The following is a 17559-nucleotide window of genomic DNA, read 5'->3' on the forward strand; positions in this document are numbered from 1 at the left end:
GAATTATCTGTTAAACACTCTATTCTGCGTTGGTTCACATAGACCAGCTTCTATTAGCTACAAAAACACACAAACCTGTGTGTGTGTGTGTGTGTGTGTCAACCAGTGGGACTGGACCCAGAAATGGGGCGTGAGATGTTCTGACAGGGTCAAGAGTTTTCTATTGGATCCTGACTCAATGGGCAATAATATATTGTTAACGGACAGAAACCTTGTATCTCCATTTTTCAACTTTTTGTAAATCAATGCTTATCTTCATCATACAAGAGTATCAACAAAAAGTTGCAAATACAATTGCCGATCCACAAGTTGACAATGTGTCACATTGCAATAAGTTGTGAGCTTGTAGATCTGCTATTTTCACTATTTCTGACATAGTTTTAAGTGAAAGTGCAAGTGATTATACAGTATCTGCGGGTTTTTATAAATATTTAACCAATGAAAAGCTTGTGGCTAAATAACTACACTGGATGCATTGGAACGCAGCTTCTTTCTTTTTTTTTTTTTTTCAAAACTTTCTTGGACATACAAGGTTTCTGCCCGACAGCGACGATATTCTGGTCTTGATTTCTAACATGAAACCAGTTTATAACCTCTGAAATAAACCCTGAATACTGGAATGTAGCACAGAGTAGAAACCAACTGAGAGACAACTGACCTGGATTAGTGTGACAACACTGATCATACACATCTATGATGCCAGCATTGTGTTTGTGTGTGATGTGGTCGTGAGCTGCACTTCATTGTGACTTTGGTCTTAGCTGTGATTTCACAGCTTTGTTGAAGTGGTCGGTCATTATGTCAAGAAACAGAAAATTAATGAATGCCTATTATCTGAGATATTATATATCTGATAATCGTTGCTGTCGGGCAGAAACCTTGTAATCTCCATATTTCAACTGTTTATGTTTTTTCGTAAATGAATGTCCTACTTCATCGTACAAGAGTGTCGACCAAAAGTAGTGGAAATAGCCGATCTACAAGCTCGCAATGCGAGGCGTTGTGAGCTTGTAGATCGGCTATTTTCACTATTTTATTTTATTTTTGTAATGACAATAATAAAACAGGAATGGTTTTGGACACAGGTTTTTAACCTACAGCGACGATATATTATCTATAAATCTAATCTATTCTAATTCTACATCACTGCATTACACAGGTGGGGAGTTGAAGTTGTATCTCTGTTGGTTTCTACTGTGTGAAGGTACCTTCTCCACCTCTCTGATGGAGCAAAGGTTTCTGTTGTGTCATGTCATAAGAGTTGGTGTGGGCTATAGACGGTCCTCACCCTCGCATCGCATCACATCCATCGCATCACATCGTATTCCACCTACCAGTACGTCTGAAGACATCTAAACTCGGACTGCAATGCAGGTTGTTTTTAAATCTCTGAACTGTTTCCACACAGTTTTAGTCCCTATCTTTGAATGTATTTGTCACCAGGCGTGTCGGTAGGCGGAGAGCTCGGATACGTCTCGCTATGCGAGACGAAAGGCCTTTACTGTATGTACACAGTCAGGTGCATTAGGATTCGGAGCGGCTCTGGTACCGAAGCTGTGTGTGAGCCGTATCCTGAACATTAAGATGCAAGCTAGTTTCTCTGGAGTCATACTGTTGGCTCACACAGTGTTCAAATGCTTCCAGCTAACAGTCTGCACATCAGAAGCAATGAAAATGTGAAATAAAGCATAATGCGCCGCCATCCCCCCCAATTCTGTTTGTGCAGTCACATAAACAAATCCTACTGTAAATCAAATTAGTCAAAGCCATCTAGCTTGCCGCTTAGCAGAAATGGAATCTCAAACATACAGCATATTTTAAAATATATTTTAAAACATATTTACATGAACATGAAAAGTTCAGAAATGACAAGCTGATGACAGTTAACTAAAGCAACTTTCACGAGGCGTATAGTTACAGACTCTGTAGCATTCACAGACTGTGATGGAGGTGTTTGTCTTGAGAGACTAGATGCAAGTGGATCCGGCAGATATACACATCTGGTCTATTTCTGCCGCTTGTGTCTTAATGCATTTGTATGGGATGCGGCACATGCACAGCTTCTGTGCCGGAGCTGTTCTGGATCGTAATGCATCTGGTGTTCGTTCGCCTTGAGGCTGTAATAGGTTTGTTGCTTTGCTTTTATCTGAGCTGGTTGTCTTAACTTTAGATTTGTTTAACTGCATTTAAAAAACAATAATAATAACAATAACAAGCACAAACACGTTTAGCCACCCATTAAACCCAGGAAAGCATCTGTCATTTTTTATTTTAGCGTTGGCTATTCAGAAAATAGCAGATCTACAAGCTCACAGCGCGTCACCTCGTGCGAGCTTGTAGATCGGCTATTTTTGAACATTTTCGAAAAATCTTGAAAGTGTGAGAACGCCGATTTAGAAGGCATTTGTATAATCGGCCTCAGGTCTTAATTTGAAATCTGACTTTAGACACAGATCCATGTTCTTATGGCAGTTTAATCATCAATACAGGTTTATATGATCTTATCTAGTCTGACTAATGGATGAAAGGTTGTAAGCATTACTGTAGCGTTTGTTTGAACAAGAAGCAGAAGGGTGGCTGGTTAAGTTAACTATACAGTTTATAAGGATGAACCAAAGGTGAGACTGAGACGCATCACAGGAATGTGAAGCAAATCGCCTTTCAAATGACTTACTGTTATATTAACAACTTTAAGGTACACATTCATGGCAGAAACCCTGCTCCTCTGGTTAAAACAAACACAGGTTTGTGAATGATTCTTAATGTAAGATGACTGAGTTTCTGAGCTGTTTCAGTTTGGATTTGACGCTCTGTGATGTGACGCTGTTGCTTTTCGCTGCCTCTGCTGTTCTTCTTTTAGTGTATTTTTAAAGAACCTGGGTGTGCCTGTGTGTCTGCTGTTGAAAAGGTAACATGGAGCAAATGTTCTTGCTTTAATTCAGAATTGTGAAAATAAAAAGCTGTGACAATAAACAATGAATGTCATAACCGCACAAACCTGAAATGCCAATCCCGTCTGCAACAAAATATGCTGTTTAGCCTTCATATGAATTAAGACAAAATGTGATGGCCACCATTTTTATGAGTGGAGCCTATCTTTCATAATTACTAGCACAAAAATGTAACAAATTTGACATGTTTTAAGGATAGTTATAACACCTCCCTACACGATTCTCTATATCCAGTATAATAATGGATGATGTTGAGGTATTGACTGAATATTAAAAAAAAGAATTGAATTGTTAATTTTGGTTTGTGTTTTTATACATTTGCATTTCTGAATTAAAAATCCCCAAAATAAAAAAATATCCCAGAAGAACTCATTGATTTATGCTGCATTCTTTTTTCTAAATGTATTGTTTCTAGTGAACTGCACTGAAATACTTTGGAGAGAGAGAGAGAGAGAGAGAGAGAGAGAGAGAGAGAGAGAGAGAGAGAGAGAGAGAGAGAGAGGAATTGAATATAAAGGACCACAATGGAAACAAACCCCCAAGGGCTTTTTGTATTATCCTTTTAGCATCATTGTAAAATGTACCACTGTATTTGTAAACTGTTAATAAAGTAATCAATCAATCAATCAGAGCAGAGCGAGAGAGTCATAGTCTTCCTCCATGCAGTCCTGACTCCCAAGCACTTTACCTACATCACTATTATGTTAACTTCATGTAAAGAGTATAAGAATATATCAGTATATATCAATATAAGTATAAAAGTCTGCACAAATGTTTTGCTGCTCAGTGTTTCAGTTTACTTAAAACACAAACATGTCAAGGACATTTAGCAGGGGGATACAGGATAGGTGGGCACTAGAACATCTGGGCACCTTCATGTAAAACTGCCTATTTTGTCCAGTTAAAAAATATATATATTTGAAAAAAAATCTTAAGAAAAGTAAAGTATACATGATGTGATCAGACTTAATTTCTCCTTCAACTTATTGTTTATGGCCCAAAGTGACTGGATATACAGGTTATGTAGCAATTGTATAATTGTATATTAGACATTAACTGTCGAAGTTTTTTTTTTGTGCCAATTTTACATGGAGGTGCCTAGATGTCCCTGAGGTGCCCAGATGTCCCTATAGTGCCCACCTATCCTGTTACTTAGCAGGAGACTCATTTTGTTTACCCTTTCTCCTGTTGTGCTTCTGCATTGTAATTTCTCCTGAAAATATCCTTACTTTTGGACAACTCAACCCAGGGCCATAAAGTTAATACTAAGTCCACTGGTGGAAAAAGTACTCACATTTTTTACTTAAGTAAAAGTGTCAATACTGCAATGTAGAAATACTCTTTTAAAAGTAAAAGTTACTTGAAGTAAAAAAGTATTGGAATCACTTCAGCCCTATATACATTTCGGCCATTTGAAAATAGCCGATCTACAAGCTCACAGCGTGTCGCGATGTGACCTGCTGTGAGCTTGTAGATCAGCTATTTTCAAAAGATCTTATACATTTTATACATGATACCTTGTGAAACGGGACATTCTGCTTAATGAGTACTTTTACTTTTGGTAGCCCACTTTAAGTACATTTCGATTACCAGACTTTTACTTGTAACAGAGTATTTCTACATTGCAGTATTGATACTTAAGTAAAAAAATATGTACTTTTTTCCACCACTGCCTAATCCTATTAAACCTCAACCTGAATTCGTTTGAATGATAAATCAACAGCTCCCCCTTGTGGACAAACATCTGGATTTTTCTCACCAATTTTAGTCCATGTTTCAGAGCAGAATGATCTCCTAAAGAGGCAAAATCTCTTTGGTACCAGTTTGTTTGTATTATCCATTAAGTACTTTGAAACATGATAACTGTTTCAACCCACCCTACAGAATCATTACTGCACACAAGCACTGGTTTAAAACAAAAGTTAACATCTTTACTTTCATGCCATTCTGTTTCATTTGAACTCATTGAAATGCAGTAAAAACTGTTAAAACACTAAAAGATATGAATACATGTATTCTTGTTTTATGGCTTTGATTTATTAGACAACAAATCAAACTTACAGTAAGTTGTATGATTCTGTTTGACATTTTCCCCCCCAATGAAATGAACTAAATGATACCTTGTGTTGAACAATAAATAAATGTCATTCCATTATTGATTTGCCACGAGTCACAGTCGAGTGATGAAGCCATTGACAAGAAAAGATCTTGTCTCTACAGCAGAAATGTACAATTCCTCCCATTTCCTTTATACTGTATAAAAAGCTGCCGATAAAATAAGAAATCACATACTGATCCATAGCTAAAATAAACTTGTATACAACTTACATAAAATCTCTTTGGTAGCAGTTGTTTAGGGTCCATATAAGTACTGTTTCAAATGAGTGAATGTACACACCCAGTCAGCAGCAATATGTTTAGGACCACAATGAAAACAAGTCCCCAGGACTTTGTTGTGTTATCCTTTTAGCCCAAATGTCTGACTGTACCTCGTGCTCTTTACATTTATGACTAATAAAGTATTCAATCAATGTCCATCCTCTGAGCTACTACTTTGAAGATGCATATTTTCATTTCCATAACATTATTACCATAAAAATATAACTGCTTTAAATGACAGTGTGACACAGCCTGCTGATAAGTGTCATTTGTAACTAATGATTTTAGATTCAGCTACTGTACATACAGTATATGGACAATTTAAATTAACACTAAAACTGTAAGATACACAACTTCAGTAAAATGCTTAGGTATAATAACATTGCTGGCATTGAACCATTTAGCCATGTAGCCTGACAGCGCATCGGGGGTTCGAGTCTCGTTGCTGACGATCTCTCCCTGTTTCCTGTCCATCTCCACTGTATACTATCAATTAAAGGCCCCAAAAGCCTGCTGTTGATTGGTTCACCATATCTCAAAACGCTTGTCTTTCAGGAAGGGGGTTCTGTTCTTGAAGCAGTTGTTGAAGAGTCTGGAAAGACATCAAATGATGGAACATTTTATTCAACATTATGATGTGTGTATAAACCATGTTGATGATTGACTTCTCTACACACCTGAGAACATTAAGTTATTCTATTAATAATGCACACATTCAAGCACGAGTGCACTCTACTCACCGTACAGTTTGGATGGAGGTATTGATGGAGAGCAGCTGGACTAATCTGTCCGTTAGAGCATCAGTGAGTTTGTTGTGACTCAGACTACAACAACACAAGGAAGAAAAAGAACAAAGGAATAGATTAGTATCTCATGGACACACTTACTGTGTGTACACACACACACACACACACACACACACACACACACACACACACACACACACACACACACACACACACACACACACACACACACACACACACACACACACACACACACACACACTACTCACTCCAGGACGTGTGCTTTGTGCAGGTGGGGGATCAGAGTCTCTAGTAGCTGGTCAGTGAGTTGACAGTGACTGAGGTCCAGTTCTGTCAGTCCCTCAGAGTGTTCCAGAACCAGGGCCAAACATCTGCAGGCCTTCTGATCTAGTCTGGTCTCACTGAGGTCCAGCTCTCCACCCAGGGCTCCAGCCAGGGAACCTGCTCGCATCACTGTGTTCCTTTCACTGCCCACAGAGACCAGAGATAGGAGCTGGAGAAGGAGGGATTTACTGCATCTGGACAAGAAATACACAACAATGAGCAGTTGTAAACCTGCTTCTAGTCAACACATAAGACCAGTGATGAAAAAGCAACAGCAGGCAGCAAAGTGTTGTCCTTCTCACCTCAGATGGACTCTGTTGAGGACAGGGAACAACAGGTCCAGCCCACTGTCCTCTACCTCACAGTCTGATAGGATGAGCTGTGTGTCCTGGCTGCTGCTGCTGCTGCTGCTGCTGCTGTGTCCCAGGACAGTAGAGATGTCCCTGCAGTGTGTGACAGTCAGAGACAGAGACACCACCTGCTGTTGCTCTGACAGGTCCACAGAGGAGGAGCAGGACAGATCCAGTCTGTACTGTAGAGCTCTGAGCAGACCTGCTGCTGCTGCCCCCTGCTGTGTCTGACAGGTAGTGCAGCCGTGGAGGAACGCCAGCAGCAGACTCCTGTCAACACTGGTATGAGGATGTACAACATAACACATAAAATCATTACTTCACTGATTAATATCATAATCAAATATGGTGCATAACCATACAAAGCAACTAGACACCTTAAATTACCCAATTAGGATCATATATTCATAATCATAATGTTCACATTGCATAATCTTAAATGCATGTTGCAGCATTGATAATTGGCTACATCCAACTTACCTGAGATGAGAGACTTTGTCCAGAGAGTACAGGATGCTCTTTACTGCTTCCGGTGGTATGGAGGTCCACAACAGACTGAGTTGTGTCACTTTGTCACAGTGTTTGAGGGTAAAGAGCAGAGCATCACAGTCCACTGTGTCCAGCTCTGTGTTGTTCAGGTTGATTACATGTTCTAATGACCTCAATAAACTGGACACATAGTCATTGGAATGACATTTATATGTCTCTCTGATGGCAGCCATTGTAAAGCTGGGACTGGGTCTGAAAACATGGATTATTGTTAGTATAGAATGTTGAATTACAATTACAGTAACACTAACTGTGTAAAATTAATTGTATTAGCGATTAGTTTGTGTTGTTAAAGAATATCATCTATATTTCATTGAGAAACACAAGTTATTTTAAACTCACCTTTTAAATGAAACTCTGTCCAGAAAGGGTAAAAGACCTGTGATGCTTCTCTCTGAGATCCTGTTCTTCTTCCTCAAGTCCACAGTGAACATCTGGGCGGATGACTGCTGTATCAGATAGAGAAGAACCTCCCAGTCTAGAGAGCAGGAGGTCAGATCTCCACCAACCTTCTCCAGGAAAGACTTTGTCAAGTCCTCATCCTGAGCTGTAAACACAACACCAGCTATCTGCTGCAGTACCTCTGGAGACAGTCTAATGAAATTATGGATCAGAGTACAGCAAGTAGATACATTAATAAACATGTTTAGAATAAAAGTTGGTTAAGGTTTTTTATCACTGACATGTTTTATGGCTCAATAAATCAAATTTACTTACTTGATTGTCAGTTGATCATGGTGAGTCAACAGTGGAAGGAGGAGGTATGAATGGATGCTGGACTTGGTCATGTCCAAACATCTGACTGACCAGTGTCTCAGCAGGGATGCCACATTACTAACAACCCTGGACAATAGTCTCTCTGATTGTGGAGTGGTCTTCAGAAGGGAAAGCTCTTCAATAGCCACTGGACAGGCCAAACGTCCTGTTCTTACCCATCGAAAAAGTAGCAACACCATGCTTTCAGACAGCCTGAAAATCAATGAAAAGTAAAGAAAATGAACACTCTGGTCTTAACTACACAGTTACATCATATGTTTCAGAGCCAAGGTAACGTGGCTTTAGGAATAATAGCCAAGATCTTTATAATCATAGCCTACCCAAGGCTTTGGATTTGTGCTACATGTCTAAAAAGAAGTGAAACTCCTTTGAGAGAGATCTTGCTGGGTTTCAGGACCAGATCCACTCTAGAGCCACAGAGTTGCAGAACTTTCCCCACAGACTTGCAGGTGTTTGTCCCTAACTGTCCTGTCCATAACTCTCCTGTCAGCACCAGGGTGAAATCAAGGAGACGGAGGAGAGAGACCAGCTGTTCCACATCCTCTCTGGATCCAACAGTGATGGATTCACACGTGTGCTGGAAGAATCCTGGATCACATCTGAAACATGTATGAGTTATGGAACAAAATGTTACATCAGCAATATTAACACGTACATAATACTTTTGAGAATTAATACAGATGTATATTGCTGGAAAATGTTATTCATGAGTACATGTTACATAAGACTTTAAATAGTACTATATGTAGGTAACAATTTACTTACAGGCCGGGTCTATAATGCATTATAATCACATTTATAATCCATTATAATGCGCTTATAAGGCATTACCCAGTGGTGTAAAGTAACTAAGTACATTTTACTTAAGTATTGTACTCAAGTACAATTTTACGGTATTTTCACTTTACTGGAGCATTTCCAATTTTCTACTCCACTACATCTCAGAGGAAAATATTATACTTTTACTCCACTACAATTATTTGAAAGCTTTAGTTACTAATTACTTTGTAGATTTAGATTATTATTACAAAACATACATTACCCACTTCAGCCCTATAATGAAAATGGCCGATCTACACATCTCACAATGTGTTGCGATGTGAAGCATTGTGCGCTTGTAGATCTGCTATTTTCAAAAGAAATGTATCCATTTTTTCCATTTGAAAACTTTTGAAATAGGTACTTTCTACTTTTGGTACTTTAAGTACATTTTTATACCAATACTTTTGTACTTTTACTCAAGTACATTTTTAATTCCGGACTTTTACTTGTAACAGAGTATTTTTACAGTGCAGTATTGATACTTTTACTTAAGTAAAGAAATTGAGTACTTTTCCCACCACAGCACTTGTTATAAATGTCTATAATCATGTATGACAACTTGTTTATAAGAGAGAAATGAAGGGAAACACATTAACCTGAGTTGTGAGATGTAGGGTAGACACTGAAGGAAGATCCTCACTGCACTCTCTTCATCTGACCAGCCTGTCAGCTCTACTGGTTTCTTCTCTGGTTGGCGTTTCATCACCTCTAGGAGTACAGAGACCTTTCTCTCTGAGAGGTCTATGGACCAGACTGTAGGAGCTGACTGGTAAACTGGTTGTAATGCTGGAAGAACACTTCTGCCTGTTTGAGTCTCATAGTTCTTCACATAGGAGTATAGGTCCAGTAGTGCATCACCTTGGTAATTCTCATTCTCGTCAATAAAGGGGAATGTTTTGTAATTACACACAGAAGACAACAATTCCAGAATTTTCTCTCCTGTTTCTTCTTCCTGTTCTGCTGCTTCACAGAAGAGCTTCCCCAGGACCATGATTGATGCTGGATCCTTAACATGGCAACTGTTCAAATGAAAACCAACATGAAATATTGATCTCTGCATCATAAACAGAACCAAACAATGATGGACGGTGTATCCTTCAGATATTAGGTGACAGAAATAAATAATTGTGGATAACACTAATAACACTGTTGAAATAAATGTTTTAAAAAAAAGAAAAGAAAGGGCCAATCTACAAGTTCACAATGCATTGTAAGGCGACACATTGTGAGCTTGTCTTTTTTTTGCAAAAAATCAAAACTACAGTAACTCACACATGTAACATCATTTTGGAGCAGACTAATAACATTATTAAAATAAATGTTACAAAAAGTAACAGAAGAAAAATAAAAAATAAAATAGCGGATCTACGAGCTCACAACGCATCGCAATGTGATGCGTTGTGGGCTTGTAGATCCGCTATTTTTGCTTTCTGTCATATGAATATAGGACTTAAGTGGTTATAATGTCTAATAAACACACAAGTGTGCATGTGTGCGTGTGTGTGTGTGTGTGTGTGTGTGTGTGTGTGTGTGTGTGTGTGTGTGTGTGTGTGTGTGTGTGTGTGTGTGTGTGTGTGTGTGTGCGGGTTTGCATGTGTGCATGTGTGGGGGGTCTCAGCTTTGTCAGATGTAAGAAGGGGGGCTCCAAGGTAAAAAAGGTTGTGAACCACTGATGTATTTCATATACTTATAGCATATAGTTTCTGTTGTTCTCTCTGTACTTTGCTTCTATCCTGGATATGCTGCACAGCTCTTTGTATTAAAGGAGTAGTTCACCCAAAAAATTACTTATTTTCTATCAACTACACACCCAATGAAACCTTGAATTCATAGAGATTTTTTAGTTTTTGCGACATTCCTGTGCTAATATTTTGATGACAGGGTGTCTGCTCAGTAGGAGACATAAAGTAGGAGACTCTACTAAGACTCTACTTAGTAGGAGAATCAATTGAGTCTCCCACCGGAGACTCCGCAGGTCATCATATTATTGGCTCAGGAATACGAAAAAAACATAAAAAATCTCCATGAATTCAAGGCTTCATGGGGTGTGTAATTGATAGAAAATAAGTCATGTTTTGGGTGAACTACTCCTTTAAGAAAGAAAACTCTCTCTTTGTATTATAATTCTTTACTAGTCCATATCCAGGGGTGCACATGTGCACACTTGAGACTGTGCCCGTGACTACACACTAAAGTCCTCAGTGTTCATTTATCCATTTGTAACTCAGAGAGTGTACAAATGTAACCAAATGGACCCTTATGGGTCCATTTGGTTACATTTGTACACTCTCTCAGAGTTAAATTAACACTCAGGCTTTTACTGTGTTCAGATCCCAGAGCTCATGGCAAAAAATCCTAATAAACAGTTTCACAACTACAGTATGTTGTGAGCTTGTAGATCTGCTATTTGTGCTATTTTTCACCTACTGTATAATGGCATGCCCTATAAAGGGACACCAGGTTGAAAGTGGTTAAATACATGAGTGCATAAATAATACCTCATAATCTTCAAATAAGCTATTGAGAAAGATTTTATATATAAAGACAATATATTAAATGAAAGGAAACACAATAACCTGAGTTGTGAGATGTAGGGTAGACACTGAAGGAAGATCTTCACTTCACTCTCTTCATCTGACCAGCCTATCAGCTCTACTGGTTTCTTCTCTGGTTGGAGTTTCATCACCTCTAGGAGGAGGGAGACCTTTCTCTCTGAGAGGTCTATGGACCAGCAGACTGTAGGAGCTGACTGGTAAACTGGTTGTAATGCTGGAAGAACACTTCTGCCTGTTTGAGTCTCATAGTTCTTCAGATAGGAGTATAGGTCCAGTAGTACATCACTTTGATACCTTCTGTGTTCCCAATTATCAACCCAGTCAAAGGGGAATGTTTTGTAATTACACACAGAAGACAGCAATTCCAGAATCATCTCTCCTGTTTCTTCTTCCTGTTCTGCTGCTTCACAGAAGAGCTTCCCCAGGAACCAGGTTGGTTCAACTTGGCAACTGTTCAGATGAAAACCAACATGAAATATTGATCTCTGCATCATAAACAGAACTAAACAAACACTGTATCCTTCAGATTTTAGGTGAAATAAATAATTGTAGAGAACACTAATAACACTGTTAAAATAAATGTAAAAAAAACAACAAAAAAACGATCTACATGATCACAATGCGTTGCAATGCGACACATTGTGAGCTTGTCTGTTTGGAGGTATTCCAACATTTTAAACATTTGACAAAAAATCATAACTAACTCACACATGTAACATCATTGTGGAACTAACTAATAACATTATTAAAATAAATATTACAAAAAATTGCAGAAAAAAAGAAAAGCTAAAATAGTGGATCTATGAGCTCACAACGCATCTTAATGTGACACGTTGTGATCTTGTAGATCCGCTATTTTAGCTTTTCGTCATATGAATAGAGGACTTAAGTGGTTATAATGTCTAATAAACACAAGTGTGCATGTGTGCACGTGTGGGGGGTCTCAGCTTTGTCAGATGTAAGAAGGGGGGCTCCAATGTAAAAAAGGTTGTGAACCACTGATGTATTTCATATACTTATAGCATATAGTTTCTGTTGTTCTCTCTGCACTTTGCTTCTATCTGGATATACTGCACAGCTCTTTGTATTAAAGGAGTAGTTCACCCCAAAAATTGCTTATTTTCAATCAATTACACACCCAATGAAGCCTTAAAATCATCGAGATATTTTTGTTTGTGTCGCATTCCTGAGCCAATAATTTGATGACCGGGTGGCTGCTCAGTAGGAGACATAAAGTAGGAGACTCTACTAAGACTCTACTTAGTAGGAGACTCAATTGAGTCTCCTCAATTGAGTCTCCCACCGGAGACTCCGCCGGTCATCATATTATTGGCTCAGGAATGCGACAAAAACAAAGAAATCTCCATGAATTCAAGGCTTCATGGGGTGTGTAATTGATAGAAAATAAGACATTTTTTTGGGTGAACTACTCCTTTAAGAAAGAAAACTGTGTCTTTGTATTATAATTCTTTACTAGTCCATATCAAGGGGTTCACATGTGCATACTTGAGACTGTGCCCGTGACAACACACTAAAATCCTCAGTGTTCATTTATCCATTTGTAACTCAGAGAGTGTACAAATGTAACCAAATGGACCCTTATGGGTCCATTTGTACACTCTCAGAGTTAAATGAACATTCAGGCTTTTACTGTGTTCAAATCCCAGAGCTCATGGCAAAAATCCTAATAAACAGCTTCACAACTACGCTCTGAGCTTGTAGATCTGCTATTTGTGCTATTTTTCACCTACTGTATAATGGCATGCCCTAAAAAGGGACGCCAGGTTGAAAGTGGTTAAATACATGAGTGCATAAATAATACCTCATAATCTTCAAATAAGCTTTTGAGAAAGATCTTATATACATAAAGACATGATATTAAATGAAAGGAAACATAATAACCTGAGTTGTGAGATGTAGGGTAGACACTGAAGGAAGATCTTCACTTCACTCTCTTCATCTGACCAGCCTCTCAGCTCTACTGGTTTCTTCTCTGGTTGGAGTTTCATCACCTCTAGGAGGAGGGAGACCTTTCTCTCTGAGAGGTCTATGGACCAGACTGTATGCACTGACTGGTAAACTGGTTGTAATGCTGGAAGAACACTTCTGCCTGTTTGAGTCTCATAGTTCTTCACATAGGAGTATAGGTCCAGTAGTATATCACATTGAGCCTCCCTGTGTTCCCAATCATCATCCCAGTCAATAATGGGGAATGTTTTGTAATTACACACAGAAGACAACAATTGCAGAATCTTCTCTCCTGTTTCTTCTTCCTGTTCTGCTGCTTCACAGATGAGCTTCCCCAGGAACTTGGTTGGTTCTGGACCATTAAACCTGCAACTGTTCAAATGAAAACCAACATGAAATATTGATCTCTGCATCATAAACAGAACCAAACAATGATGGACACTATCCATCAGATTTGAGGTGAAATAAATAATTGTGGAGAACAACAGTTAAAATAAATGTTTAAAAAAAAGAAAAGAAAAAGCCGATCTACAAGCTCACAATGTGTCGCGATGTGACACATTGTGACTTTGTCTGTTTGGAGGTATTCCAACAATTTCAACATTTTTAAAAAAATCACAACTTACTCGTGAATGTAAAATAATTGTGGAGCACACTTATAACATTATTAAAAGAAATGTTACAAAAAGCAACCAAATATAGCAGATCTACAACCTCACAATGTGTTGCATAGCAACGTGTTGTGAGCTTGTAGATCCGTTAAATTAGTTTTTTATAAACTTTAATAGCACACTAACAACATTGTTAAAATGTATTTAAAATCATTAAAAAGGAAGAAGGAAAAACTAAAATAGCGGATCAACAAGCTCACAACGCATCGCAATGTGACGCATTGTGGGCTTGTAGATCCGCTATTTTAGTTGTTTGTCAGATGAATATAGGACTTAAGTGGTTAAAATCTCTAATAAACACAAGTGTGTGTGTGTGTGTGTGTGTGTGTGTGTGTGTGTGTGTGTGTGTGTGTGTGTGTGTGTGTGTGTGTGTGTGTGTGCAACCCGATCTCCAGAGATTACCGTAACATTGCACGGAACGAGTGCACTTCATTCCGTGGATAGCCGCCTCGGAACTCCCGAATTGCGTGCATATGGTACGGCGCTGCCTTGTGACAAAACCATTTCGGAGGCGCGCAGTCACAGGCGAATTGTCCCCCCGTGAAGGACCACCGAGGGAGCTAAGGCGACCGAGTTGCCGTCCTGAACGGTGGGACATTCGCCTGTGCCTACTCAGCGCCGTTTGAGTTATGTACCGATAGGCACAGAATCGTAAATTTCATTGTGGGGACTGCTCTGCTTCCGGGTTTTTCCGTGTTGCGACTGGTTACGCCCACCGTGGGACTCGCCGTACATATGCACGCAATTTGGGAGTTCCGAGGCGACTATCCACGGAATGAAGTGCACTGTTCCGTGCAATGTTACGGTATTCTCTGGAGATCAGGCTGGTGTGTGTGTGTGTGCGTGTGTGCACGTGTGGGGGGTCTCAGCTTTGTCAGATGTAAGAAGGGGGGCTCCAAGGTAAACAGGTTATTAACCACTGATGTATTTCATATACTTATAGCATATAGTTTCTGTTGTTCTTTCTGCACTTTGATTCTATCCTATATATGCTGCACAGCTCTTTGTATTAAAGGAGTAGTTCACCCCAAAAATTACTTATTTTCTATCAATTACACACCCAATGAAGCCTTGAATTCATGGAGATATTTTTGGTTTTTTTCCCGCATTCCTGAGCCAATAATTTGACAACAGGGTGGCTGCTCAGTAGGAGACATAAAGTAGGAGACTCTACTAAGACTCTACTTAGTAGGAGACTCAATTGAGTCTCCTCAATTGAGTCTCCCACAGAGACTCCACAGGTCATCATATTATTGGCTCAGGAATGTGACAAAAACAAAGAAATCTCCATGAATTCCAGGCTTCATGGGGTGTGAAATTGATAGAAAATAAGTATTTTTTTGGGTGAACTACTCCTTTAAGAAAGAAAACTCTGTCTTTGTATTATAATTCTTTACTAGTCCATATCCAGGGGTTCACATGTACACACTTGAGACTGTGCCCGTGACTACACACTAAAATCCTCAGAGTTCATTTATCCATTTGTAACTCAGAGAGTGTACAAATGTAACCAAATGGACCATGGCCGTAGCAGACGGGGGGGACGGGGGGGACTCGTCCCCCGCGGGCCGCGGAGCGGCCTCGCGTGGGCCGCGAACCGGTATTTGGGCCGCGAGGCCACGGGGAAAAAGAGGAGGAAAAAAAGCCTCAAATGAGGCCGGTGCTAACCTAACCCTAATCCTAACCCAATAACCGAAATAAATAAACCAAAAACTGGGGGAAAAACGGACCCAATCCGCCCAGAACCGCGGAAAAAATTCGCGCGCGCGCGCGCGCGGGGGTCCTCATGCACGCACGCTGCACGCACGCTGCGCGCGCGTGCATGAGGCGCGTGGGCCGGTACAAATATGTCCCCCCCAACTGGGAATGGCTTCCGACGGCTCTGAAATGGACCCTTATGGGTCCATTTGGTTGCATTTGTACACTCTCAGAGTTAAATTAACACTCAGGCTTTTACTGTGTTCAGATCCCAGAGCTCACGGCATAAATCCTAATAAACAGTTTCACAACCATACGTTGTGAGCTTGTAGATCTGCTATTTGTGCTATTTTTCACCTACTGTATAATGGCATGCCCTAAAAAGGGACACCAGGTTGAAAGTGGTTAAATACATGAGTACATAAATAATACCTCAAGCTATTGAGAAAGCTTTTATATATATAAAGACAGATAGTAAATGAAAGGAAAAACAGTAACCTGAGTTGTGAGATGTAGGGTAGACACTGAAGGAAGATCTTCACTTCACTCTCTTCATATGACCAGCCTCTCAGCTCTACTGGTTTCTTCTCTGGTTGGAGTTTCATCACCTCTAGGAAGAGGGAGACCTTTCTCTCTGAGAGGTCTATGGACCAGACTGTAAGAACTGACTGGTAAACTGGTTGTAATGCCGGAATTACACTTCTGCCTGTTTGAGTCTCATAGTTCTTCACATAGGAGTATAGGTCCAGCAGTATATTACTTTGATACTTGATCCTGTACTCTTCTTTATATTGACCATACCGGTCATTAAAGAGGAATGTTTTGTAATTACACACAGAAGACAACACTTCCAGAATCTTCTCTCCTGTTTCTTCTTCCTGTTCTGCTGCTTTACAGATGAGCTTCCCCAGGAACTTGGTTGTTTCTGGACCATTAACACGGCAACTGTTCAAATGAAAACCAACATGACATATTGATCTCTGCATCATAAACAGAACCAAACAATGATGGACAGTGTATCCTTCAGATTTTAGGTGAAATAAATAATTGTGGAGAACACTAATAACACTGTTAAAATAAATGTTACAAAAAGTAACAGAAGAAAAAGAAAAACTAAAATAGCGGATCTACGAGCTCACAACGCATCGCAATGTGATGCGTTGTGGGCTTGTAGATCCGCTATTTTAGCTTTCTGTCATATGAATATAGGAATTAAGTGGTTATAATGTCTAATAAACACAAGTGTGCATGTGTGTGTGTGTGTGTGTGTGTGTGTGTGTGTGTGTGTGTGTGTGTGTGTGTGTGTGTGTGTGTGTGTGTGTGTGTGTGTGTGTGTGTGTGCATGTGTGTGTGCGTGTATGCATGTGTGCACGTGTGGGGGGTCTCAGCTTTGTCAGATGTAAGAAGGGGGGCTCCAAGGTAAAAAAGGTTGTGAACCACTGATGTATTTCATATACTTATAGCATATAGTTTCTGTTGTTCTCTCTGCACTTTGCTTCTATCCTGGATATGCTGCACAGCTCTTTGTATTAAAGGAGTAGTTCACCCAAAAAATTACTTATTTTCTATCAACTACACACCCAATGAAACCTTGAATTCATAGAGATCTTTTAGTTTTTGCGACATTCCTGTGCTAATATTTTGATGACAGGGTGTCTGCTCAGTAGGAGACATAAAGTAGGAGACTCTACTAAGACTCTACTTAGTAGGAGAATCAATTGAGTCTCCCACCGGAGACTCCGCAGGTC

General features: G+C 39.6%; 1 protein-coding gene across 1 annotated transcript in view; it reads right to left on the reverse strand.

Annotated features, from left to right (window-relative positions):
- Nucleotides 1-4966: 4966 nt before the first annotated feature.
- The window catches only part of LOC308101912 (uncharacterized protein), a 109027-nt gene continuing 96434 nt past the window's right edge, over nt 4967-17559 (reverse strand). Inside the window, exons 23-34 of the mRNA XM_080451458.1 lie at nt 16310-16756; nt 13377-13814; nt 11496-11924; nt 9516-9938; nt 8418-8696; nt 8038-8289; nt 7663-7914; nt 7252-7512; nt 6724-7050; nt 6346-6615; nt 6071-6154; nt 4967-5922 (exon numbers count right to left, since the gene is read on the reverse strand). Of these exons, the coding sequence (XP_080307584.1) occupies nt 5856-5922; nt 6071-6154; nt 6346-6615; nt 6724-7050; nt 7252-7512; nt 7663-7914; nt 8038-8289; nt 8418-8696; nt 9516-9938; nt 11496-11924; nt 13377-13814; nt 16310-16756 (3529 nt within the window). The 3' untranslated portion in view covers nt 4967-5855. The remainder of the gene's footprint in view (nt 5923-6070; nt 6155-6345; nt 6616-6723; nt 7051-7251; nt 7513-7662; nt 7915-8037; nt 8290-8417; nt 8697-9515; nt 9939-11495; nt 11925-13376; nt 13815-16309; nt 16757-17559) is intronic.

Source organism: Gymnoscopelus braueri, assembly GCF_963280865.1.
Source record: "Gymnoscopelus braueri genome assembly, chromosome: 2".
NCBI classification, from domain to species: Eukaryota; Metazoa; Chordata; class Actinopteri; order Myctophiformes; family Myctophidae; genus Gymnoscopelus; species Gymnoscopelus braueri.